Below are 24329 nucleotides of genomic sequence, written 5' to 3'. Positions count from 1 at the left end.
GGAGGGGACAGGGTTCTCAAGACAGAAATGGGAAGGTCACACTGTAAGGGCAGATATACCCCATTTCTTCTACCCAGACAACTGGGTGTGATACCACTGTTTCCCTGAGAAACGCTTTCAGGATTAAAAAGTATATAAGTAAAGAAAAAAAAGCATATAAGTGATCTGGTAAAGATGAAAACATGGCTGATCGGAAGGTAGTGAATTATGTCAATTGACTTCACAATCAGTTACAGATCGAACTCCTTGTTCTACTCTTTTCCCCCTTGTCACTACTGTACTTGACTAGCCTTTTTTTTTTTTTTTTTTTTTTTGAGACAGAGTCTTGCTCTGTCACCCAGGCTGGAGTGCAGTGGCGAGGTCTGGGCTCACTGCAACCTCCACCTCCCAGGTTCACGCCATTCTCCTGCCTCAGCCTCCTGAGTAACTGGTACTACAGGCACCCGCCACCACGCCTGGCTAATTTTTTGTATTTTTTTTTAGTAGAGATGGGGTTTTACCATGTTAGCCAGGATGGTCTCAATCTCCTGACCTCGTGATCTGCCTGCTTCGGCCTCCCAAAGTGCTGGGATTACAGGCGTGAGCCACCATGCCCAACAACTAGTCTTAAAAAAAACGAATAATATAAAAATGTTTAAAAGATGAAACCATATATATACTCTATAACCCAAGAGTCCCACTCATCAGAATCTTCTCTAACCCCACACTCTTATCCATGTGCACCAGAATATCCACATAGCACCAGAAAATGTCCAAATGACCATCAACAGTGGAGAGTACAAATACATTGTGCAGTGTTCCTGGAGTGAAATGAACTTCAGCGACTTGCAATAACTGTAATATTGTCATATTGGATAATAATACTGTAATAACAAATGACTCATCAATGAATAAAACCTACAAAAGGATGCATATAGTATAATTCCTTTTAGCAAAAATCTAACAGCTGGCAAAACTGAACTGTATTGTTAAGGATACATGCAGAAGAGGTCAAACTACAAAAAGCACAGAAGTATTACAAATGTCTATTTACTCATGCACAAGGGAGGGTTGGGGTTGTGATTAGTAGATAACATGGAGGTGCTTTGGGGATGCTAGTATTGTTTTATCTCTTTAACTTTGGGAGATTACCCTGGATTATTGGGTAGAAACTGGGGTGCGTGGGCCCAGTGTAATCGCAAGCATTCTTAAATGGAGAAGAGAGAGGCAGAAGGGTGAGAAGCAGAAGCAGAGAGATTGCAATATATGAAAGACCTGGCCAGCCAGTGCTAGCTTTGAAGGTGGAGGAAGGGGCCACAGGCCAAGGAATGTAGGCAGCTTCTAAAACCTCAAAAGGGGAAGAAAGGAAAGAGATTCTGTACTAGAGCCCCCAGGAAGGAATGCAGCCCTGCTGACACCTTCAGTTTAGCCCAGTGAGACCTGTTTTAGACTTCTGACCTACGGAACTATAAGAAAAGAAATTTGTGTTGTTTTAAGCCCCTAAGTTTATGTTAATTTATTAGAGCAGCAACAGGAAGCTGATCCACTGGGAAACCATCTGGGATATGCAGCCACCCAAAATCCCTGCTCTTGGTTAGACTCAGCCTTACAAGGCTCCACAGCCCCTCTGCGAAAGACTCCATTCCCTCTTGGAGAAGCTCAGACTCTAGAGTCCTGGGCAGGGAACGGGCCTCCATGGCATGGGGGTGATCAAGAAGGATGGCCCCCAGGACAGTGCCTCTGCTGGACATCTCTACAGAAAACAGTATATCCCTCAGTGGCATGAGGAGATCCAATAGGTCACCACACTCCACAACTGCAGGGGAAGCTGTTCACATTTTAGTCTGCGCAGCCTCTGGTGGCCAAAGATTAAGCGAGAACACTTTTGCTGTGTGACCTGAAGTTCTTGGTCAGTAAGTTGTAGTTATTATTATGCACGACTTAGGGGGAAGCAGGGGTCACTGCAGAGCAGCAGTGGCTTTATAGAGATTTGCTTTATGATTATTTGTTAAACTGAACATATGTTCTGTGTATTTTTCTGCATAATTATTGTTTCACAATTTTTAAAAAGTGTACACGCACATGAATCTTCTCTAGCCCTGAACAGCACAGTGAACGGACAGGGCAGCAGATGAGCTCTGCCCCACGCCGGCCCTGTTTCAGAACAGCACTCCAGAGTGCCACACTGCTTGCTGAACCACAGCTGTTACTGCAGGTTGAGGAGCCTCAGAGGGAACAGAAGATAAAGATCATTATGGAATTTAGGATTGCAGGACATTCTTTGACATTTCATAACAGCCAGGGAAGATCAACTGTGGTTAGGGGAACAGGGCAGGAAGAAACCATGGCCAAGACCTGTCTGGCAGGACTTGAAGGGGCAGAGGGACCCCTGCAAATGACCCTGCCTGGGACCCAGCCCCACTTGGCCCCTGTATAGCACTGATTCAGCTGGGGCTTTTATCTCAGGATCCCCTCTTCAGGGATGCCTGCATTTGTTGATTATCTGCCATATGCCTGGTCCCTGCAGAGTACAAGGAAGAAAATAGCCTTCAGCAGAGGCTGAGACAGGAGCCTACAGGATGCACAGTAAGGGGTCCAAGGCTCAGGATTAGGCTTTCCTGACTTTCTCCCCTAGGGGACTGACGTTCTCTACTGGTACAGGCCTTGTTTTATTCATCCTTATGTCGCTCACCTGGAATGGGCCCAGGGTGACAGTTGTTATAATAAGTGTTTGTCAAGTGAGCAAGCGTGTGGCGCATGCACTGTAGAGAGTAAGGTCTCTATAGGATCCTGCTGGAGAGGCAGCCCACTGGGCTCACCACTTCTCCAGAGGAGGGACTGGTCCCTTGCCAGACAGCCCTGACAGCTGGAGCAGGCTTCCTCAGGGGTGCCTGGAACTGTTGACCACGGCTGTTGCCCACTGGCCCCTCTTGGGAAGAGCAACCTATCAGGTGTTAAAGATGGTCTTCCTTTCTCTTCTCCAAGCTAAACATGACTAGTTTCCATCTCACCATCTTCTGGCCCTCAGCAGACTGGTTATCCAGCCTGGAGAGGCAACAGTAGTATCCAGATGTGATCTGAACAGGCAGAACCATGGATGCAGACGGAAAATTCAGGTTTGTGTGCTTCGGCAGTCACTATATGCAAATTGTAATGGGGACAGTGGCTGGCATGGCCTCCAGCACTGTGGAAGGATCAGGGTGTCTGCCCATCATTTTTCTCTCTTTGATAGACACTATTTTTTTTTTTTTTTTTTGAGACGGAGTCTCGCTCTGCCTGCGCCCGGCCGATAGACACTATTTACATAGACACTGTTTTGGTGTAAAACCCTACGTTGTAGCCCTTGTCAACAGTGTTATGTTTCTCCTCAACTGTCCTGGAAACTCCCTGAGGTGACTGGCTTGTAGGCACTCCATACCTGTTAGCTAGTATTATTTATTTATTGTTTTATTATTTGAATGGGCAATCATTCATGTCATTTAATGAGCATGGGCTATGTGCCAGAAATCACCAGGTGCCAGAATGCAACGCTGAACTACAATAGACCTGTCCCTGGCCCCCAGAGCTCCCAGACACACTAGGAAGACTTGTTGATTGAATGATAAACCTTGATGGAACTCATGATTAACATCTTCACCACCAGACATCACTGAGTGCTCTCTGTGTGTTCAACTCAGAACACACCCTTCCTGCACTCAGAGACTAGAATGTGAGAGTCACTAAGGGAGTCACCATTGTGGGAGTGAGAAAATCCTGGACTTGGAACTGGCTAGGGATCACCTCCCAACTCTGCCATGAACCCACTGTGTGACCATGGGCGAGTTACTTGACCTCTCTGAGCCTCAAGTTATCTTATCAGTGAAATTGGGTTAATAATATATCTCTCAGTGGCATAAGAGGATCAAATAGGGTCACCACACTCCACAACTCCAGGAGATGCTGTTAACATTTTAGTCTATGGATCCTCTGGTGGCCTAAGATTTAAATGAGAGCACTTTTGCTATGTGACCTGAAGTTAATGTCAATAAGATATAGCTATTGTTATGTATGACGTAAGCAGGGGTCACTGCAGGCCAGCAGGCTGACACAATTTGGCCAGGCTTTGTTCTTCAAGGAAGGGCAGGGCTCTGAGAAGTGCAGACTATGATGCAGGTGAAGGCCAGGAGGCAGGGACTCCCAGGGCAGGTCTGGAAGGAGTGAGGCTGGTGAGGGAAGTGGTCAGCATCCTCAAGGCATGAGTAAGGCGCTTGCCCTTTTCTCCAGCCACAGAGGAGCTGCTTGAAGCTGGGCACAGAGCTGGGATGGATGAGACCAAGGCAAATACTTTACTTATTAAACTGCAAAGGACCCTAGGGAGCATCTTGTGCAGCATCTTGTCTTACCAGGCAAACAAAGGCCAGGGAGGGAAAGTAGTGAGTCTCCAGGGTCACACAGCAAGGACCAGGGCCCAGGCCAAGACTCCCACCCCTGCAGAGCCCAGCTCAAATTATTCCTTGAGCCCAGTTTGTGGCTCCACAAAAGAAAGTTCCTGGCACTTTTATATTTATTTATAATTTTTTTCTGATTATAAAAGTAATTATAGGCCAGTCAAGGTGACTCACACCTATAATCCCTACTTTGGGAGGCCGAGGAAGGAGGATTACCTGAGCTCAGGAGTTTGAGACCAGCATGGACAACATGGCAAAATCCTGTGTCTACAAAAAATTAGCTGGGCGTGGTGGTACACACCTGTAGTCCCAGCTTCTTGGGAGGCTGAAGTGGGAGGATCACTTGAGCCTGTGAGGTTGAGACTACAGTAAGCCGAGATTGCACCACTGCACTCCAGCCTGGTCAACAGATTGAGATTTTGTCTCAAAAAATAAATAAGTAAAAATAATTATAGGTCATCATGGAACATTTTTAAACTATAGAAATATAAAAAATATTTTTTATATTCTATCACCTGTAATCCCACTATCCAAAGGTAATCACCTTTAGTATTGTGATGTATTCCCCCATCTGTGTTCCACAAAAAATTATATATTAATTAGATTTGAATTGTGTTGTATATAGTTTCACGTCCCCCTTTTCCCCTGTAAAATTGTGCTTTATGAGAAGGAGGGATTGTTTTTAATGTAGAAGAAACTCTAGAAAACCTTTTTTTTTTTTTTTAAAAAAAAAAAAAAAAGCAAAGCCCCACAGTCTGCAGTGGTTGGAGGACATCCTGTGGGGCTGCACGGTGGCTCTGTCGCACATCCGGTGTGAGCTGCAGGGTGGTGGCAGTGGCTGGGTCCTTTTCTCCCCTGGCCAGGCTACACCCTTCTGCCTATGGGTGAGACAGAGTTTTGAAGCGTCTGCGCTTACCCCTTCCTTCCTAACACAGGATGCTGTGATCATTCACCCTATCAAAAGGCATGTGGGGTTGTGATCATTACTGTTTGCATCTCAAGCTGTGCAGCACAATGTTTTCTTGTGTGTTGTCTCACCTGAGACTCACACATCCTGTGAGACAGATAAGACAAATGATGTTGTACCCATTTTACAGATGAAGAAACTGAGGCTACAAAAGGTCTAGTGGCTTATTTGAGGCCACATAGCTAGTAAGTGGCAGAGCAGGGACTTTATGCAGATCTAGCTGGCATCCAGTAACTTTTCTTTTTCCTCTAAACTTTTTTTTCTGGTAGTCCTAGCTCTTCCAGAGCTAAACTGAGTCCCCTTAGTATCCCCTTAGTAAGGCCAAGGACTGAGAGTGTTATGAGTATTACGGATGTATGGAGGGGCCATGCAACTCCTTCCTGGGAGTCTTAAGCCAAGCCCTGTGGCCTCTGACTAGTTGTCCTAGGTGGACTGACCTCAGCTCACTGAGGTTTGGGGAGGGGGCTCAAAGAGGCAGCTGCTTCCTGTAGAGAGGTCTAGCAGAGGCACTCTCCTGGGGGGCATCCTTCTTGACCCCCTCCATGCCATGGAGACCCATTCCCTGCCCAGGGCTCTAGAGTCTGAGCTTCTCCCAGAGGGAATGGAGTCTTTCACAGAGAGGCTGTAGAGCCTGCTGAGGCTGAGTCTAACCCATGTGCAGGGATTTTGGGTAGCTGCATCCCCCAAATCGTTTCCCAGTGGATCCGTGCAGTGATGCAATCTTGACTCACTGCAACCTCTCCCTCCTGGGCTTAGGCCATCCTCCCACCTCAGCCTCCCAAGTAGCTGGGACTAAAGGCATGTGCTACCACACCTGGCTAATTTTTTGTATATTTTATAGAGACAGGGTCTCACTATGTTGCCCTGGCTGGTCTCAAACTCCTGGGCTCAAGCAATCTGCCTGCCTCAGCCTCCCAAAGTGCTAGGATTACAGGTGTGAGCCACTGCACCTGGCCCATTTCTTTTCTTACAGTTCTGTAGTCAGAAGTCCAAAACAGGTCTCACTGGGCTAAACTCAAGGTGTCAACAGAGCTGCATTTCTTCCTGGGGGCTCTAGTGGAGAATCCCTTTTCTTCCTTTCCCTTTTCAGCTTTTAGAGGCTGCCTGCATTCCTTGGCCTGCAGCCCCTTCCTCCACTTTCAAAGCCAGCACTGGCTGGTCAGGTCTTTCACAATGTGATCTCTCTGGTTCTGACCCTTCTGCCTCCTTCTTCTTCATTTAAGAACCCTTGTGATTACACTGGGCCCACACCAATAATCCAGGGTAGTCTCTGTATTTGCAAGTGAGCTGGTTAGCAACCTTAATTCCATCTGCAGTTTTAATTCCTCTTTGCCATGTAGCAACGTATTCATAGGCTCATGCATTAGAACGTGGACCTCTTTATTCCACTGTGGACCAATATTCTGCCTTCCACACCCAGCCTCTCTTCTGAGTTTTCCAAGGGCCCCCCATCCTCAGGCATCCTCAGGCATCCTCAGGCATAGACAGCAGGCTGGGCTAGACCACAGCCAGGATGTTCCCGCCACTATCAGAGAGGTCCTTTCTGCCCAGGTCCCCTCCCACCTGCCTACTCCTCTTTCAGCTCGTTCTGTCCTGGATTCCTCTTCCTTCATCCTCTGCTCCCAGTCTTAGGTAGAGAGGAGCTGGGCAGGAAGTGCCAAGGGGTGTGGAGATGGAGGAGGGGGAAGGTAAGCCCTGAGGCACCAGGGCTGTGGGAGCCCAGGGAGCTGAGGCCTTTCAATCCAGACACCCTGCACTTCTTAGGGTCTGGGGCCTCTGGGGACCGCACCCTGAGCTCCAGGGCTGGAGGGGTGGCCAGCCAAGTATTAGACCCTTCCACCTATATGTCCCTAGCTGCCCTTAACAGCCATAGTTCACCTGGCCCTTTTCTTGGGTGATAACAGACTGTCTGCCTTCATTTATTCCCTTTCCCCTGTCCCTCCCTAGGCCTCAGGCTGGAACCCTGTAGTCCCAGCTTCTCGGGAGGCAAGGCCCCAGCCATGCCTCTGTCCCTGAGCTGCTTGGTGTGGACATGGGGGATCCAGAACCCCAGCAGGAGGGCAGATGGCGAGCACAGGGCAGGAGGGGCTGGACAAAGCCTTTGGCCCTCACGGAGGGTGACCAACTGGCCCTGGTTTGCCTGGGACTTTCCCAGTTTTAGCACTGAAAGTCCCAAATCCTGGGAAACTCCTTGGTCCTAAGCAAACTGGAACAGTTGGTCAGCCTATCTCCAAGTCCTTTCGCACCTCCTAATCTATTCTAGATCACCTCTGCAGCCTGCACAGCTGGGCCTTTTGACTCCCGGATACTAGAGAGACCTGGGCGCTGAGGAAGGGTCCCGAGCCAGTACCAGGAAAGGATAGACTCCTGCTTCAGCATTCCCAGCAGAGATATCGCCTGTGGACACCGTGTCTGTGTCTGCACATGGCAGAGCTCCCAGATGTATGCACAAGGGAGTGAAAAAATGTGTTTGCACCCCAGTCTCTAAAAATTCAACACCCTGGTTGCTTCTGGGTGGTATATTGCAGGTGACTTTAATATGTGTTATTTGCAGGCCGGGTGCGGTGGCTCAAGCCTGTAATCCCAGCACTTTGGGAGGCCGAGACGGGTGGATGACGAGGTCGGGAGATCGAGACCATCCTGGCGAACACGGTGAAACCCCGTCTCTACTAAAAAATACAAAAAAAAAAAAAAAAAAAAGTAGCCGGCCGTAGTGGTGGGCGCCTGTAGTCCCAGCTACTCGGGAGGCTGAGCCAGGAGAATGGCGTGAACCTGGGAGGCAGAGCTTGCAGTGAGCTGAGATCCGGCCACTGCACTCCAGCCCGGGCGACAGAGCGAGACTCCATCTCAAAAAAAAAAATAATTAAAAAAAAAAAAGAATATGTGTTATTTGCTCATCTGTACTTCTTACTCTTTGACAATTAAACCATGCTCCTTTTACTTGTGTACATTTTTAATAAAAGAAAGTTGTTAATGACTCAGCATTCTATCTCCAGTCCTGCCGAAGGAGACAAGCGGTCATGCTGCATGTTGTACACACACTGGCCCTTGTTCTGGGGCCTTTGACCTTGGCTGCTGGTTGATCATGGCCTGTTCTGCCCAGGGTTCTACTGCAGGGGCAGGGTTGGTTATTTCTCTGTGCCCTTTTTGCCTCTCAGCCTGCTTGCTCCTCTGGACCCCAGAGTCTAGCCTGGTTCCCCCAGGGGAGGGACTCAGAAAGTGCTACTATAGAGACATGCTAACTACATCTCTGCTGAGCAGCAGGAGATGCTCTGAGGTGCCAATCCTGGCGGAACACTGTGAAAATATGGAAGAGATCAGCTGCTTGCCCCTGGGGAGCTTCTAGTCTGGTTGGCGAGATTGGGTACCCTGCAGCCCTTGTGGGGTGGGGACTGGCAGTCAGGAAGGGACAGGCCCTAGAGGGTGAGGCTTTGCCTGTGAGGGCTGTCACCAGTCAGAGAAGGGAGGGCCCCAGGGCTCCATTGCACACATCTTAGGATGGCGAGAGACCAAAAATGGGGTTCTCCTCAGTGACCTGAGGCAGGCCCCACAAGCTTGGGGGTAGATGGTCTCCTGGGCCCAGAACTCTGGCCACTTGCCACCTATGACAGAAGAATGGTGATGAACACTCCCCAGGCTGTTCCAAGTCTTTGAAAGACGCCCCCAGGTCCTTCTCCCTGCCCTACCCCACTCCCACCCCATATGGGAATGCCAGGCTGTAGCCTGCGCTGTGACCTATCCCAACTCCAGCTCCTCTCCGTATCCCAACAAGCCAAGCAGGAGCACTTGGAGGGGAGCCCTGGGTCCCCAGCAGAAACAGCCCTCCACTGCCTCCACAGTCAGGTCATCAGCCCCCACCCCAGCCCCCACACCGGTCCACGGTTGCCCTGGTGTGGCCGACATGACAGGACTTCTTGTAATTCTGGCCTAATGGTTCCCACATCCCCAAACACCAACTCCATGTCCATATGCCTCCCTTGTTCCACAAAGTCAGCTTTCTCCAAGAAATCAGAGCAGCACATGATCCCTGCCACACCTCTCCTGGGGCCTCCCTCCTGATCTGAGATCCTGGATATATCCCATGGCCTCTCTGAGCGAAGGTATAGCTGAGTTGTGTGGGGTTTTTTGTTTTTTTAACCACTGTGTAAGAACTCACTACTTGGGCCCCAATTCTGGACAAATTCCAGATTGACAGTGTGAGGGAGAGGTGGTAGCAGAACTGGACATCCCCACAACATTGTTGCTTTGAAGGAAAGAAGGAGGGCAGAAACAGGAGGGGACCCAGCATTTGGCCTGAAATGGATGCAAAGGCCTCACCCAGGCTGCCCCTCTGGGCTGGCACAGGAGGGCAGGGGAGAGCCTTCCCTAAACGAAGCCTGCAGGTAAATTCCAGTGCCCGCCTGATGTAGGGTAGCAACTGGCCTGCTGCCAGAGGTGCCAGGTGTTCTCAGGGATCAAGAAACCAGGAATTAGGCCCACCAAAGCCATAGGGTCTGACCCGAGCCTGGGGGCTGGGAATGAGGATGTATCTGTGCGTGGTCCTGAGTCTCACAGTCAGCCACCCAGGGTCCAGATCTCTAAGGAACCCCAGGACCCAACAGCAGGTCTGGTTTAAAGCAGGAGAACAGGAGACTACGTTGTCTTGCTGAGACAGAAACATGGCTGAAAAGTCCAATTTGATCCTGGGAGCTGAGATAAGGCCTAGCAGGCCAGAGTCCCCTGTTTGCGCCAAACAGGCCTGCTGTGGCTGAGCTGCCCCCTGCACTGAGGCCAAGTTACAAGCCTGTCTGTGTCGCGGCCCCTGGGGGCCCCACCCTTCAAAACTGCAGGTGGCCTCCAGGGCATAGGTGGGGCATGGCTTCCCTTGAGGACCAAGCCAAACCCTACCCTGTTGGGGCCCTGGGGCCTGTAGCAGCAGAGCCATGTTGCCAGGGGTGTCGGAAGCTGTGTGTGCTGGGGGAAGGGAGGAGAGCTGAAGGCAGGACAGCACAGCAGCTGCAGCTTTTGCTGCCTTCCCTCAGCATCCACAAGTGCTTGCTTGGCATAAGGCGCTCAGGCCCTGCCCCTTACTAGTTCTCCCAGCTTCTTATGTAGGCCTCCGTGTTCTTCTCTCAGGCAGCCTGATATGGAACCAACCTGGATTCTGGGCACAGACAGATGTGAGTTGGAACCAAGGTTCCATACTGATTAGGTGATGAGAGTTGGTTTCCTGGTCTGTGAACAAGGGCCGTGGTGGGGTGCCAGTGCCGTGGTGCACACGGGGTGCTTGGCACAGCACCCAGCACAAAGTGAGCACTCAAGACCTGTGTTGCCATTATCCAGCCAGACTTTGAGGTCTTTTCCAGTTCTGCTCATTTGTGAGCTTGTGGGATCATCTCCTTGGGTGAGGAATGGTGGGCTGGACATCTGCCTCCCCTCTTTCATTCAGTCCCCATGTCCTTGCTCCATAGCCTCCAGTATCTCCCCAGCTGAAGTTTCACTCAGCACAGACTCTGCAGGCCTGTGTCTTACCACTGAGCCAGCAGACGTGGGCTTCTATAACTCCTCACCCCGAGAAAACCAGCATAAATGGGTCTCTTGAGAGCTGCTGGAGCTAGGAAAACTATGTGGCCAGCAGCTATACCCTTCTGCTGCCTTAGACTTGGCCCCACAAGGGAGCTCCAGACGATAACGCCAAGCTCCAACCTGCCAAGTACTTTCACCCCTGGAAAAGGAGGGCACCAGTTCCCCCTTCTCCCACCCCAGGCCTCCTTCCTCTGTGACAGCTGGCAGAACTGGGGAAAGGTTAGTGCTGAGTTCTGCTGAATTGGAGGATTAGTCGTGCCCAAGTTAAGGAGTAGCATTACATCTGATAGAGACGAAAGCTTTCTGTAGGGTCACTGTATTAGCCCTGGGTGCTCCAACAGGACTGCCTGGAGGACATCTGTACCCCCTTTCCCCTCCACATATAAGGGCAGATTTTTGGATCTGTGCACAGTGTGAAAGACCAAGTGGTACCAGAGAATGACAACCTGGCTGTTCCCAGCCCCACCAACCAGGAGGCATCACTGCTAGAGAAAAAAACTCTACCTCCCAGGGCTACCCCAGGATTTCAGTTCCCACTTTGGCAGGCCCCACTGGAGACTTCCAGAAAAATCAGAGAAAGTTCTTACCTTTGGAGCTGTAATGGTCACAACACCCTGCACACAGCGCACTGAGAGATGTTGAAAGCTGACTCACCAAGAAGGGGTGGTTTGCATATTAGCTTCTAGCTTTCTTCCTATTGCCAAGTGAGCTGAATGAATAAACCAGCCCAATGAAAGTGACACCTTTGGAGTTAAGGCAAGGAAGCCCATGACTAACCACAAATACCCTCAAATGTCTGTAAACTTGGCCCAACATGAGAAATCTAGCTGGTGTGGCTGAGCACCACTTTGTCAGTTTACCCCAGTGGAAAGTGGTCCTTGATGACGATGATATCAGCACAACCCCAACAAAACAGATCTTTCAACAACCTCCTAGCTCCCTCAACCTACAACTTCCACCATTAGTGCTTATATTGAAACTCTTGAGAATGACCCACAGAAGCACTGTCAGGTCCTTAGAATGATCTAATTATTAAGCACAAACTTGGTTCAGATCTTACTAATACTGCTCTGTTTCAGGCATTGTTTGGCTAATGACTCGGTAGTGTCAGCTGCCATCACCTTTAGGTGAGCTGTCAGACTTTATTTTGTTTCTTTTCCTAGGAAAAGGGTGAGGTCTTGGTAGGATGTGATGGGACAGCTCTCCATCCTGAAAGGTCTGGCTCTATCCCACACTACTCCAGGCTTGGTCCCTAGGACCCATCTCCGTTGTGATGGGGGCCTGGGGAAAGTTTTGAGGTCCCTCCCTGGAGATTCCAAGCAGTTGCTACCAACTGCTCCTGGTATCAGAGGGAACTCCTGGCATCAGAGGGGATGGGGAAGTTGAGGACTTCGTCTTGGTTGTGGAGATTGGAAGCTGACGGACATAATTCCTCTCTCTTTTTGGTAATTTACAAGCAATTACCTTTGCTTTTAGAACTTGAGAGATTTCCACAGCTGCCCAAGACTTCACATACCCACTGCCTACCCTCCATCAGGGATTAGATTGAAGGGCAGGAGAAAGAGAAGTCAGAGCTGCTGCTTGTTCTGGGTGGTGTCCCTTTCCTCCCATCAGTCCACTCTACCTTGCTCCACACCACCACCTGCCATCACCCACTAGGAGACCCCAGATGGAAGCCACAGGTGGCCAGCCACCTCCATCCAAATCTTAAAAAGGGCTGGTCCCTGAAGGAGCTGAAAAAGGCCATCCTGTCTAGCCTTCTGTTCCCAGGTGAAGCTATTCTTGAGAAATCCAAGTGGAGTGGAGCTTCCAAGTGAAACCTTTGTTTTCTTTTTTTGAGACAGAGTCTCGCTATGTTGCCCGGGCTAGAGTGCAGTGGCATGATCTCAGCTCGCTGCAACCTCCACCTCCCGGGTTCAAGTGATTCTCCTGCCTCAGCCTCCCTAGTAGCTGGAATTACAGGTGCGCACCACCACGCTTGGTTAGTTTTTTGTTTTTCAGTAGAGACAGGGTTTCACCATGTTGCCCAGCCTGGTTTCAAACTCCTGAACTCAGGCAATCCACCTGCCTCAGCCTCCCAAAGTGGCAAGATTACAGGTGTGAGCCACCACACTCAGCCCAAGGGAAGCTTCTGACTAGCAGGGCCTGGGATGGGGGCCTGTCCAGGCATCCACATATAGAATATTTACCCAGCAGGAGTCCACCGGCCACTCACACAGTATCTCCAAGATCAGGGACCAATACTTCCTGAGCTTGACAGAGGATGAATGTGTCAGACTGACCTCTGCCCATTTTATAGTTTTCTCATCATTTTCTTACTCAGTCTTCCCTTTTCAAGGGCCCATACTCTTCCAGAGGGCTGGGCCTAGTGAGTGGGGTCACAGTCCATATGGTTTCTGGGACTGAGAATGTGCAAGATGTGTCCATAGAGCTTTCGTTTCCTAAGCAACATATTACTGCCATGATTCCATTCCCTAGATGATGCTGATGGTACAAGCTGGCTTCTCTTGGCCAGCCTACCTACTGCTGGGTAGTGTTTATGCCCCACAGCCAGACACTGAAGAGGGAGACAGGAAAAGCACATATCCAGACCTTCCACCCTCAGACATTCCTGTAACTTGGGCTTCCCTGAAGGGGTCATTGTCATATGTCAGGAGTTCCCAAACTATGGTCTTCAGAAACAGTTTGCCCTCCATAGAGGTTGTGTGCATCAGCCCAGGCAGAATCCTGCTTCATGTAAGGCCAGTTTTCCTAATGCATGTGTGCATGGACGTGTCTTGTGCTACACTGCAGGGCTGGTATTCAGCACCAATAGTTATTGTTGGCTGCTGAAATAGCAAACTACTAGAAATGGCAGGTAAATAGCCCCAAGCCCCTATCCCCAGTGTCCTCCCGCTACTCAAACCCCTCTCCCTCAGATCTGCCCCCAGTCTAGTATCTACCTGCACTGTTCAATATGGTAACCACTGACCACATGTGACTATTTACATGCAGTTTATTAAATGCAATTAAAAGTTCAGTTCCTCATTGCACTGGTCACATTTCAAGTGCTTAGTTGGCACATGTGGCTAGTGCCAGTGCCTACTGTATTGAACGGTACAGAGAGAGCATTTCATCACTCTAGAAACTGGATGGCAAGTGCTACCCATCACAGCAGCTATGGGGACCTTTCTTGGGCTGCTGACTGTTCTGATTGTCTGTGACTATGTCATATCAACTAACTTTTTGGAGCAGCATCTGCGTGTTAGCAGGACACATCACCTATGGCACATTCCTCAAAACCTAACACTCCTTGGGCCCCAGGAGCCCAGAATCAACTGACAGCCATGGTGATAGTCAAGGACAGGTAACTATGTTTATATGAGCATGTTCCTGTGACAGAAATGTCCCCTCCTTCTGCCATCGTCTATGTGAACATAAACAAAAGGAATTTTTTTTTTTTTTTTTGAGACAAAGTCTGGCTCTTGTCACCCAGGTTGGAGTAGAGTGGCAAAGTCTCGGCTCACTGCAACCTCCGCCTCCAGGTTCAAGTGATTCTTGTGCTTCAGCCTCCCGAGTAGCTGGGATTACAGGTGTCCAGCACCAGGCCCAGCTAATTTTTCTATTTTTAGTAGAGATGGGGTTTCACCATGTTGGCCAGGCTGGTCTCAAACTCCTGACCTCAGGTGATCTGCCCACCTCGGCCTCCCAAAGTGCTGGGATTACAGGCATGAGCCACCGCACCCGGCCAAATGAAAGGATTTATTTATTTTTGTTGTTGTTGCCCAGGCTGAAGTGCAATGGCATGGTCTCGGCTTACTGCAACCTCCACCTCCCAGTTTCAAGCGATTCTCTTGCCTCAGCCTCCTGAGTAGCTGGGATAACAGGCGCCCACGACCATGCCCAGCTAACTTTTGCATTTTTAGTAGAAATGGAGTTTCACCATGTTGCCCAGGCTGGTCTCAAACTCCTGACCTCATGTGATCCACCCATCTCAGCCTCCCAAAGTGTTGGGATTACAGGGGTGAGCCACCACGCCTGGCAGAAAGGATTTTATAATAGATGCATGTCCCTGTTCACCCCAAAGTCAAGTTCAGGTGAGATGCCAATAATGAGTCCATCAGTGTTTCCATAAAAAGTAAAATTATCTACAAGTTAAATTTCTCTCTAAAAAGGCCACACCCCTTATAAACAATTTACTTTTTATAAAAAGACAAATGTACATATTTACACGTTCTTATGTGTTCACACGACTTAATAGTTAGATGACATTTCCAATTTTAAGTCATACCAAGGCGCTCACATTTCCCTCCCTGGGCCTGTTGAGAGCTGCTGGGGCTTGAGGGGGTGGTGGGCGCCAAGCAAGGCACTGTATAAATAAATGCAAAGGCCAAGTGCTCGGGGGAAACGTTAGTGTACACCTCTGATCAGAAATGTGGCAAGATCCACAAGAAAAAGTGCCAAGTTTTTTTCCCAAGCCCCTCAGCCAAAGCAGGGAGCAGGGTAGAGCTCCTCTGAGGCTGAGGGAGCATCTCCCCGAAGGACCCCACTTTCCTTCACATTTCACTGGCTTTGGAACAGTCCTCAGGGCTCAGCTGAAAAGGGGGTGGTTCTTTGGGAACGAGATTCATTTAGTGCAATTGTATGTTAGTGCAGAGCCAGCCCTGGGATTGGCGTTATGCTTTTCTGGGGTCACTAGTCTATTCCCCTAGGGGTCAGCCAGTGACAGCGAGACCCTCTCCAGGCAGCTGGGCTCAGAGGAAAAAGCCAGACACTGACTCCAGTCCAAGTCTCTGACCTGACACACCAGTCTCAGAACCTCATGTTCCCAGGAGGCAGGACCAGCTTTACCCCACAAGAAAAACCCAGAAAACTGGCCTGCCAGGCCCTGAGAGGCCAATGACCCAAGGAGGGAGGCCCCATCGCCACTTGGCAGTGGGATCACACTTGGCTGTTGAGGGGCCCACAGAAGTCCAGCTTCTCTGCACCATATCCACCAGGATGCCAGGTCCTGCTTGCCTAGAGGAGTAGGAAGGGCCTAGGGGCCCTGCTACGGTGCACAGGGAATGGCCTGGATGGAGGGCAACCGGACTGGGGTCAGCAGGCTGTCCAGCCAGGTGGCATCCATGTTCTTCAGATCTGTGAAGACACGCTGTAGACTCAGCCCAATATCACCTAGAAGATATGAAGAAGGTTGCATGAGGGTGGGGGACAGTGGCATAAGGTGTGCTTCCGCCTACCCTTGAAGGCCACAGACATGGCCTCCGCTCTTCACAGCACAGCAGCAAACATCCACTCAGCTTCAGGCCAACCTTAAGGCATGGCAGCAGTAGCTAATTCACAATGTGTCGGTACCCCAGATGCTTTACCGCACTGCTCCCTGGCCCTGCCCCCAAGCTTTCTCCATTCCTATGTAATTCTCCCTCCTCTAAGAAGCCATATGGATCCAGGGCCTTCTTACCCCCTGGGCTGTCAATTTCTGGCTCCTCCTTACAGCTAAAGTCTCCATAGACAGAGGTGGGCTGGACTCCAGGTTCATTGAGTAGGTACCCCTTCCCATCCACGCTTGTTGGTTGCCACTCCGACTGCTCCAAGAGCTGAGGACAGAAGAGCAAGAGGCTATCAACTCCCTTCCAGTGCAGACTCACCCTGTGGCCCTGCCCTCAATGAACCAGCTCCTCTCAGCCAGGATCACACCCTTGGCCATTTTCACAATCTCAGATAGGATGCAGAAGTGCACTGCAGTCAGGACAAGGGCCCAGGAGGGAGGAGGCAGAAATGCATGGTGGCACTGGTCCTCAACAATTCATTTCCCACCCCTCTCACACCCACTCTCTGGCACTCCACTCTCCATAACTTCCCTCTCAACTGTGTAAGGACATAGTAAGAGGGAATGAGGCTTAAAACAAAGGTTAGCAAAACAAATCAAGAAAAGATGACTAGAAAAGCTACAGATAAAGAACTATGTACATGTCTTAATTTTCTGGGCTGATGGAACAGCTGGGTTACAACTACTGCAAAAACTTTTGTTTTTGTTTTGTTTTTTTTGGAAATGGAGTTTTGCTCTTGTTGCCTAGGCTGGAGTGCAATGACACGATCTCAGCTCACTGCAACCTCCGCCTCTCAGGTTCAAGCGATTCTCCAGCCTCAGCCTTCGGAGTAGCTGGGATTACAGGCATGTGCCACCAGGCCCGGCTAATTTTTATATTTTTAGTAGAGATGGGTTTCACCATGTTAGTCAGGCTGGTCTCGAACTCCTGACCTCAGGTGATCCACCCGCCTTGGCCTTCCAAAGTGCTGGGATTACAGGCGTGAGCCACCGCCCCCAGCTGCAAAAACTTCTTTATATTCTTTTAAAACTGAAGCAGAAAAAAAAAAAACTGGAGGATAATTTGCTAACTTTTTCTATAAAGCCATCACATTAATGGATCCTAAAGGCTGATTATTGAAACCTGATGTGCATTTCCCAAACTAGCAGGGCTGGGGCATGTTGGGGCAGAGGGTGCAGGCCAGGGACCCATCGCTGACAGTGCCTGACTCACAGAGCTGATGCCCCCAGGCTTGCTTCAAGATGGTCTGTCGAAGGCTAGGCCTCCCACCTGCCTTCCCTACCCACAGTGGCTTTCCCACCAGTCAAGCCACGTGAATGTGGCACTTGTGGGATGATGCAAGCAGCCAGGTGACAATAGCAGCTGCCCATCCTCTGATTCGGAAGCTTCACTGGTTCTCTCTCCTCACTGAGAAACGGTCACTTCAAGAGTGCCCAGGTAGGAAAGGGCTTTACCTTCATGATGTCCTCAGGTAATTTCCCTTCCTCATCCTCATCTGTTGCAGCTGTGGATGGGGAAAGCAGAGAGGTTGGCTGGCAGTCAGCCACACTCGCCCTGCAGTTCCAGTTCCAGCCCACCAGATCCCCCTGCCCTTTCTCTGTCTCTCTCTCTCTGACATACACACACAGACACACACACACACAACCCTCCCAGTGGACCTGCCCGCTATGGAGATTCCAGAACAGGACACCAGCCTGGTGACTCAGCCTCTCAAACCCTGAAGCCACGCCTCTTCCCACCCCCACCCCACTTCCTTCCTCACCCTCAGATGCTGGGCTGCAGAGGAGGAAGGAGAAACAGCACCCCAAAAAACAGCCCCCGGCCCCCTTCCCTCCTCTCACCAGCCCCCACTGTGCTGCAGCCCACTCTGAACTGCCTTCCTAGTGTCCCCGTCGCTTGCCTCCCCCCATGAGGGCTAAGACTGGGCAATGCCCAGCTCAATCAGCTTAGTGCCAGGTGGAGTTCTGAGCGTCTTTTCTCTCTCAGGAAGCCCTTCACAGGACCCAGACAGTCAAGCAGGCAGGCCAGGCCCCAGGAGCACCAACCTTCAGAGGTGGAGGGCATGGGTGACACCTGGAAGTTATACAGATCACTGGTGCTGTCCGGCACAACTTCCACCGGGATGTGCCAGTCGGGGAGAGTGCTGCTGACAGCACACGGCGACAGTGCTGGGGGACAGCAGAAGCCATGGGTTAAGGCTGTGTGCTTTCTTAGTTTGCAAGACATCAAGCGCCCCCCGACCAACCCTGCAGCCTGCACTAATGGGCCACCATCTGCCAGCACCATGCCTCCAAGAGAAAGAGCCATCCCACTGACTTGTGGAGTCCCCTGCCAGACCTGCACCAGCTCACCTGGAGTCAGGGCCCGCTCCACCTCCAAGTCCTGCATGTAGCCCGGAGCTGTGTAGCTGCTGTGGTCATCAGGCAGAGTGGAGCTGCTGAGTCCATCAGAGAAGGTATCAGGGCTGGAATCCCCACATGACTGTCGAGGGAGAAAGCAGCTTAGGCCCAGGCCCACCTTAGCATTTCTTCCACTGCTCACCCTGGCCCACAGGTGACCAAAGGCCTGGCTGCTTAGGACCACACTCACCTTCCTCTTGGCCTTGCTCTTAGCATCTCGGCTGGACTTCGACTTTCTTTCTGTGGGGCAGACAGGCTGTCAGCCTTGGTGTAGGCTTGCCAGCCCCAGCTGACCTTCTTCTACCCTCCCTCCCTGAGGGCGCTTCCCAAGGACCCAGAGTCCTTGGATACCTTTTCTCTGGTTCTTGGTGAGAGGTGGAAGCATCCGGTACACTCGCACAGCTGAGCTGCCCTTGTTCCTGCTCTGGTCCTTCACCTCCTCAATATCTGGCAAGGAGTTCATGGCACAGCGAAAGTTGGCCTTCCACGTCTTGGGATCTGGTTCCTTTTCCCCTGCTTTGTATCGGCCTAGAGGACAGGAGAAAAAAGAGGATCATCAGGGCCACAGGTAGGGATCCTCAGCTGCCCCTGGCCTGGTGGAGGAAGGTAAGGGTACCCCTGAGCTCTCATGCTACCAGACAGCCACGGTGGTCAAACCAGCAGGTACTCCAGTGACACTCTGCAGGTCCTAGGCCCTGGACCTTCTCAAATGCCCAGGCTTGGCTTAAACACATCTAGCGGGCCTCAGTGAAGGGTCCAGCTAGAAGCACTAGAGTCCCTATATCCCCAAAGTGTACTATCTGTGTCCCAGACCATGCCCAGTCTTCCTCCTTGGGCTATCAGCAGCCAGAAGGTAGGGGCTGGGGCTTATCTGATATTTCCCAACATGGGAGTGGGCACAGACTGGGCAGCAGAGAACAGTAACTAATGGGTGGACTGACTGTTCTGAGATGGGCCTCGAGCTCCATCTTTCAAGGATAAAGGAGGCCACCAACCACATGAGCCTTGGACCAAGGGCCTTGGTCAACATGAAGGCAGACCTGGGTCTCTTTCAGTGCCCTGGCTTACAGCTGCTTTTCACAGATGCTTTTGCCAGGGAAAACTCTCATCTAGCCACAACCCCCCGAAGCCACACACTTTCTAAGATCTTGGCTTTAGAAATCCCTTTGAGAATTTGCTGAAATAATGGACTCTCTTCTCCAGAAACACTAGTCTGCCACCAGCCCCTCTTCCCAGTAATTCTGCATATTGTCTCAGGGAGCTCAGGGACCCCAGTGAAGAGCCTCTGTGTTAACGTTAGTGCCTCCTCTTGTCTCTACCCTGGCCTTCCTAGGCCTGAGTCCCAGGCACACACCTGTGTGAATGGCCCAGCTCCGGAACAAACAGGCATCCTTGTTGATGTCCCAGCCATGCTTGGCAGCATGCTTCCATGGGATCTGGAAGATCATCTCCTCCTGAACAACACACACATATACACGAGGCTGTGTCAGCTCAGAGACCACAGACTTTGGGGCTGAGTCTGAGACCCAGGCTTGCCCAGCCAGACAGGTCTAAGAAAAGGCTGACTTCCCCTTTTCCCCCTGCCATCTGGCTTGGACTGACCCATCTTTAGGCTGGCTTAAACAGATCACTCTGGATCTCTCAGGAGGGACTCCTAGTTCGGATGAGCTGCAGCACTATTAGCTCACAAAGACCTCCCTCTGCCTGTTACACATGTGCTAGGACGCACACAGGGCACCCTCCCCCGAAGCCCTGATTCTGAAGCTCTGGGATGTTTCTCTCTGGCTTGTAAACACCAACATGGAAGTAAGAACTTCTTCCATTAGAAAGGACTCCTCAGGACACCTGGGACCATGGGCTTTACACAAGGGGTCCTGGTCATACCACTGAGGGAGCTCTGGGCTAGACTTGGATGGTGAACACTGTGTAACCCTGGCATTGCCACTGTATCTCTTTTCCCCTCAGTTTTCTCTTCTCTGAAATGAGGAAACATATCCAACAAAAGTTTGAGAATTAAAAACCAGAGGATGTGTAGGGACACAGTGACAAATATGAAGTCTAAGGTCTTACTGTTATTATCACTGATGGTTAACAGTAAAGATTTCTGAGTCAGACCGTTCAAGTTCAAATCTTGGCTTCATCACTTTTTGTGTGATCTTACAATCTTCCTCTCAGTGCCTCTGTTTACTTATCTGAAAATGATGACATTAATAGGACCTACCCCACAGGACTACTGCGAGGATTAAATGACACAATGTAAATAACATACTTAGCAGGTGCCAGGCACACAGGGAGTGTTCAGTAAGCATTAGCTATTACTATGAATACTATCATTGCTACTAAGCCTATAGTGTCTATGTTGCCCCAAGTGCACCAGCTATAGGCTTCTTGGGCCACAGTGACTGGTGCAAGATTGATTCGTTTGTCCTCTGCTAAGCCAGCCACCTTTCTGCCCAGCAGCATCCACTTCTCAAGTCTTCTATTTGTTTGATTAGAGCCCTGCAAAGTGCTGTGTATGTTTGTAAGGGTCTCCCTCAGAGGAGACCAGAACTCCAGCTCTGCAGATGCTGGGAAAGTCTTGCTGCTGGAAACTGGAAGTGCCTTCAGGTGGGTGCCCTACCTCAAGAAGGGAAGAAAGCAGGAGTCGTGCAAGTGAGGCCCAGGCTGGGCCTTGCACACTCCCTGCATGCAGGACCCACTGGGAGAAACATCTGCCTGTCCCGTTATCACTTCCCTTTTTGAGCTGCATCTGAAGCTTTGGTCCCTCCAGAAGTACATGGGTTAAAACAGTGGCAGGAAAACCCAAAGAGTTACACTCACTTTATTAATCCAGATGAGCCCCGGGATTTGGTTGGAATTAATCTGCATCTCTAGCCAGGGTCTCATGCGCATCCGAGTGATGGGCATGTTGGCTGTAAAGAGAAGACAGAGGCTCCAGTCTGGAATCTGTTGAACAGTACCTGGGCACTGACCTGCCCCACCCGAGGTCACTTAGTTACCCTCCCCTCAGCCAGCTACTGGGTACTACACTCAGTGGGGAGGGGAGCTGCCCTGGAATAAAACTGCTCTCCAATTTTTTTCACCATCTTAGGCAAAAATGCTTCTGCCCCTTCCTTCATCCCAGCCAGTCTCTGGATGAGACAGGCATGCAAGTGATGGTTTTAGGATTCATGTGCAGGAAAAGAGACAAAATGCACAGATACCCTAATTTCAGAACTTTTCGCTCAAAATTCACATCCTTTGGGAAGGGAGGGACTTCTTTTGCTTGATGCCAAGAAGAAATTCCCTTGACTTGAGTTGTCACCACTAGCAACCAAAGGGCTAGCCATCATCCTGAACAGCCCCCCCGAATCCATTCTACGCCCTCCTGACAGTCACAGAGCCCACAACGCTAAGATCAGGACGCTAACCCTTCCGGCCCGGTTTCCCCTCCTCTGGAGAAGCGGCCCAAGGAACACCTGTGGCGCCTCTTCCAGCAGTCTACGTAGGTCACGATTCCCTCCAGCCACCTGGGCAGTAAGCCAGCCCTTGTCACCAGCACAGGGAGCCCAAAACCTGGGGCCTGGGCGCGGAGCTAGGACCGCCAAAAGCCGGGAGCACTGGGCGCCCACGCGTGGGCTGACACTCGGTCCCCGGCACGGCGCGTGGATGCGCGGGACGAACGTAGCGGGCCACCTACAGACCCCCGGCGGCTGCGCGCACGCAGATCTGCGAAAGCTGCCGGGCGCCGGCAGCCTCGTCCGGGTGGGCGGTCCACGCCGCGGCCCGCCCTCCCCGCGCCGCGGCTCGCAGCTCCTCCGGCGCCCCCCAGAGCCCGCGCGGGGGCCCGGGCAACGCTGCGCGCCAGCGAGTCTCCAGCCTGGGGCTTTCTATCCCCCACTTCCTGGTGCTCCGCGCGCCTTTTATTCGACGCCGCCGGTCCCCCGCGCCGCAAAAGCGGACTCACCTCTGCTGCAGGAGCGATTCGGCGGCGGCGCGCGAGGGTCCCGGCGACGCAGGGGCTGCCGTGAGGGGAAGCGGAGCGCGACTCTGGGTGGAAGAGGGAAGAAGGCAGAGGCTATCTGCGTCTCAAGGCCGCTGGGCACGGCTGGCGTGGGCTGGGCAAGGCTCCGGGTGGCCTCGGTTCGGCGGGGCTCAGGCGCACGTCCTGCCTCGACGAAGGAGTGGCGAGCTCTGCCAGGGCAGCGGCGCCACCGAGCAATCCAAACACTTAGCGGGATTCCCCAGCCCTGACCGGCCCCGCCTCCGGACAGCCGCGCGGGCGCCCATTGGCCGACTGCGTGCCGTCATTTCGGGGAAATCAGGCTGTTGTAGAGCTAGCGGCGAAGGGGAAGTACAGGGCGGCTGCTCCGCCCCACCCTCTCCGGCCGGGCGCCACCGCCCCGGGGCCACCGCGGGCCCGCCCCGCGCGCTCCCAATCCACCCCTGCTCCGGCTCGCCCGGAGGAGGGCTGCCCTGGACAGCCCGGCACCCCCGGCCCCAGCCTCTCCTCTCACTCCGCCTTCTCCCAGCCGGCTGGCTCCTGGGGCCATCTTTTCACCCTCCTGGTGGGGTGGGGGTGGGGGTCTATCTCCTGAACGCAGGTGAGGGGATCGCCCGGGCACTTGCCGCCCTCACCAGGGAGAACACCGGCCGAATCTCCCGACTGGCAGCCTGGCTCCTCAAGCTTGCCAGTGGGATATCAAGAAGGGAGAGTTTCAGTCCTAGCACTACCCCTGTTTTTAGGGGTGACCCCCTCCCTCCAGGTCACTCACCTGCCCTGGGGAAGTGAAGGAGGCAGAAAGCCTACCCTGCCCCGTGTGCTGGCTGGGGCTGCTGAACCAGGGGAAATCCCAACTTGGCCGCTGCTGGCACAGCCCCCAAGGGACTCAGGACCTCCGTTTTTCAACCATAAAATAACAGTAGCCCTACCTTGATGGTTTGCTGTGATGGAAAGAGATTGTAAAGCACTATGCTCCACTCGGGCAACAGACGCTGAGTAGTTTTCAAGGTCGCCATTCCAGGGTCTAATAGTGACCAGGATGACACCTCACCCCTTTTCCGTCTGCCTCCCTGGGACTCCCCCTGGCTGGCCTTAGGGAACAGAGGAGGAGAAGGGGTTCAGAAAAGCCCAGACGGCTGAGTGAGGGTGGGGGTGGAGTAGTTCTGATCCCTCCTAACACTCCTACCTCAGGCCGCCTCCAGATCCTCCCTGTGGCCCGTGTATGGGAGTTCCTCAATGGAAGTATTGCGGTCATCTCTGAGTCCCCAGGGCTTGGCCCAGAGAGGTTCTGGGCAGCATGGAGGAATTAGCTCAGGGCTGATCAACGCCATGGACCTAGCGAAAGGGTTGGGGAGCCCAGGTCCCATGTTCCTTGGTAAGGGCCCCTACTTAACTCTCGCACTAGTCCCTGCCCCACTTATAGTCCTAGAGACTAGACTGGGTGTTCCTTTTCCATTCAAAACTCTGGCCCAGGAGGCTTCTTCCTTCATCTCTCTAAAGCTCCTGACTCAGAAGTAAGTTACTCTCCCAGGCATGTCATTTCCTTCACCCCAGCTCTCCCTGCAGGGCAGCACCCCATTTTGCGGGCTAGAAATAGACACACTCATGCAACATTCGACTTGCCAGTCACTCTACTACCTCCCTCCCGTAGAGGAAATGCATGGGTTAATCCCATTCTGGTGCATTGCAATCTGAGTGCTG

General features: G+C 51.8%; 2 protein-coding genes across 3 annotated transcripts in view; one reads left to right on the top strand and one right to left on the bottom strand.

Moving 5' to 3' along the window:
- LOC117065893 overlaps positions 1 to 24329 on the top strand; it is an 88070-nt gene that overhangs the window by 60437 nt on the left and 3304 nt on the right. The window contains exon 4 of one of the 2 annotated variants that reach the window (XM_033181295.1): positions 7637 to 8049. The exons of the other annotated variant lie outside the window; for it this stretch is intronic. Coding sequence (XP_033037186.1) covers positions 7637 to 7671 — 35 coding nt within the window. The 3' untranslated portion in view covers positions 7672 to 8049. Of the gene's footprint in view, positions 1 to 7636; positions 8050 to 24329 lie in introns of those variants that run through there. 2 annotated transcript variants of the gene reach the window in all.
- On the bottom strand, positions 15078 to 22845 carry IRF1 (interferon regulatory factor 1). The gene is made up of 10 exons (XM_033181291.1): positions 22593 to 22845; positions 21467 to 21558; positions 20001 to 20100; positions 18998 to 19174; positions 18837 to 18886; positions 18599 to 18728; positions 18293 to 18415; positions 17702 to 17751; positions 16379 to 16514; positions 15078 to 16092 (listed from the first exon to the last, which is right to left on the bottom strand). The coding sequence occupies exons 2-10, from the start codon at positions 21551 to 21553 to the stop codon at positions 15968 to 15970; spliced, it is 978 nt and encodes a 325-aa protein (XP_033037182.1). The 5' UTR covers positions 21554 to 21558; positions 22593 to 22845; the 3' UTR covers positions 15078 to 15967.

Source organism: Trachypithecus francoisi, unplaced genomic scaffold (assembly GCF_009764315.1).
Source record: "Trachypithecus francoisi isolate TF-2019V2 unplaced genomic scaffold, Tfra_2.0 Lachesis_group2, whole genome shotgun sequence".
Lineage (NCBI taxonomy): Eukaryota > Metazoa > Chordata > Mammalia > Primates > Cercopithecidae > Trachypithecus > Trachypithecus francoisi.
This window is presented reverse-complemented; position numbering and strand designations above follow the sequence as displayed.

Bases quoted from the DNA above. Each gene is read 5' to 3' on its own strand.
- IRF1 (XM_033181291.1), bottom strand. From the start codon at position 21,553: ATGCCCATCACTCGGATGCGCATGAGACCCTGGCTAGAGATGCAGATT. The intron at 18,887-18,997 runs GTATCCAAGGAC...TCTGCCCCACAG, and splicing joins CACCAAGAACCAGAGAAAAG to AAAGAAAGTCGAAGTCCAGC. The intron at 17,752-18,292 runs GTTGGTGCTCCT...CCCCATCCACAG, and splicing joins CATGCCCTCCACCTCTGAAG to CTGCAACAGATGAGGATGAG.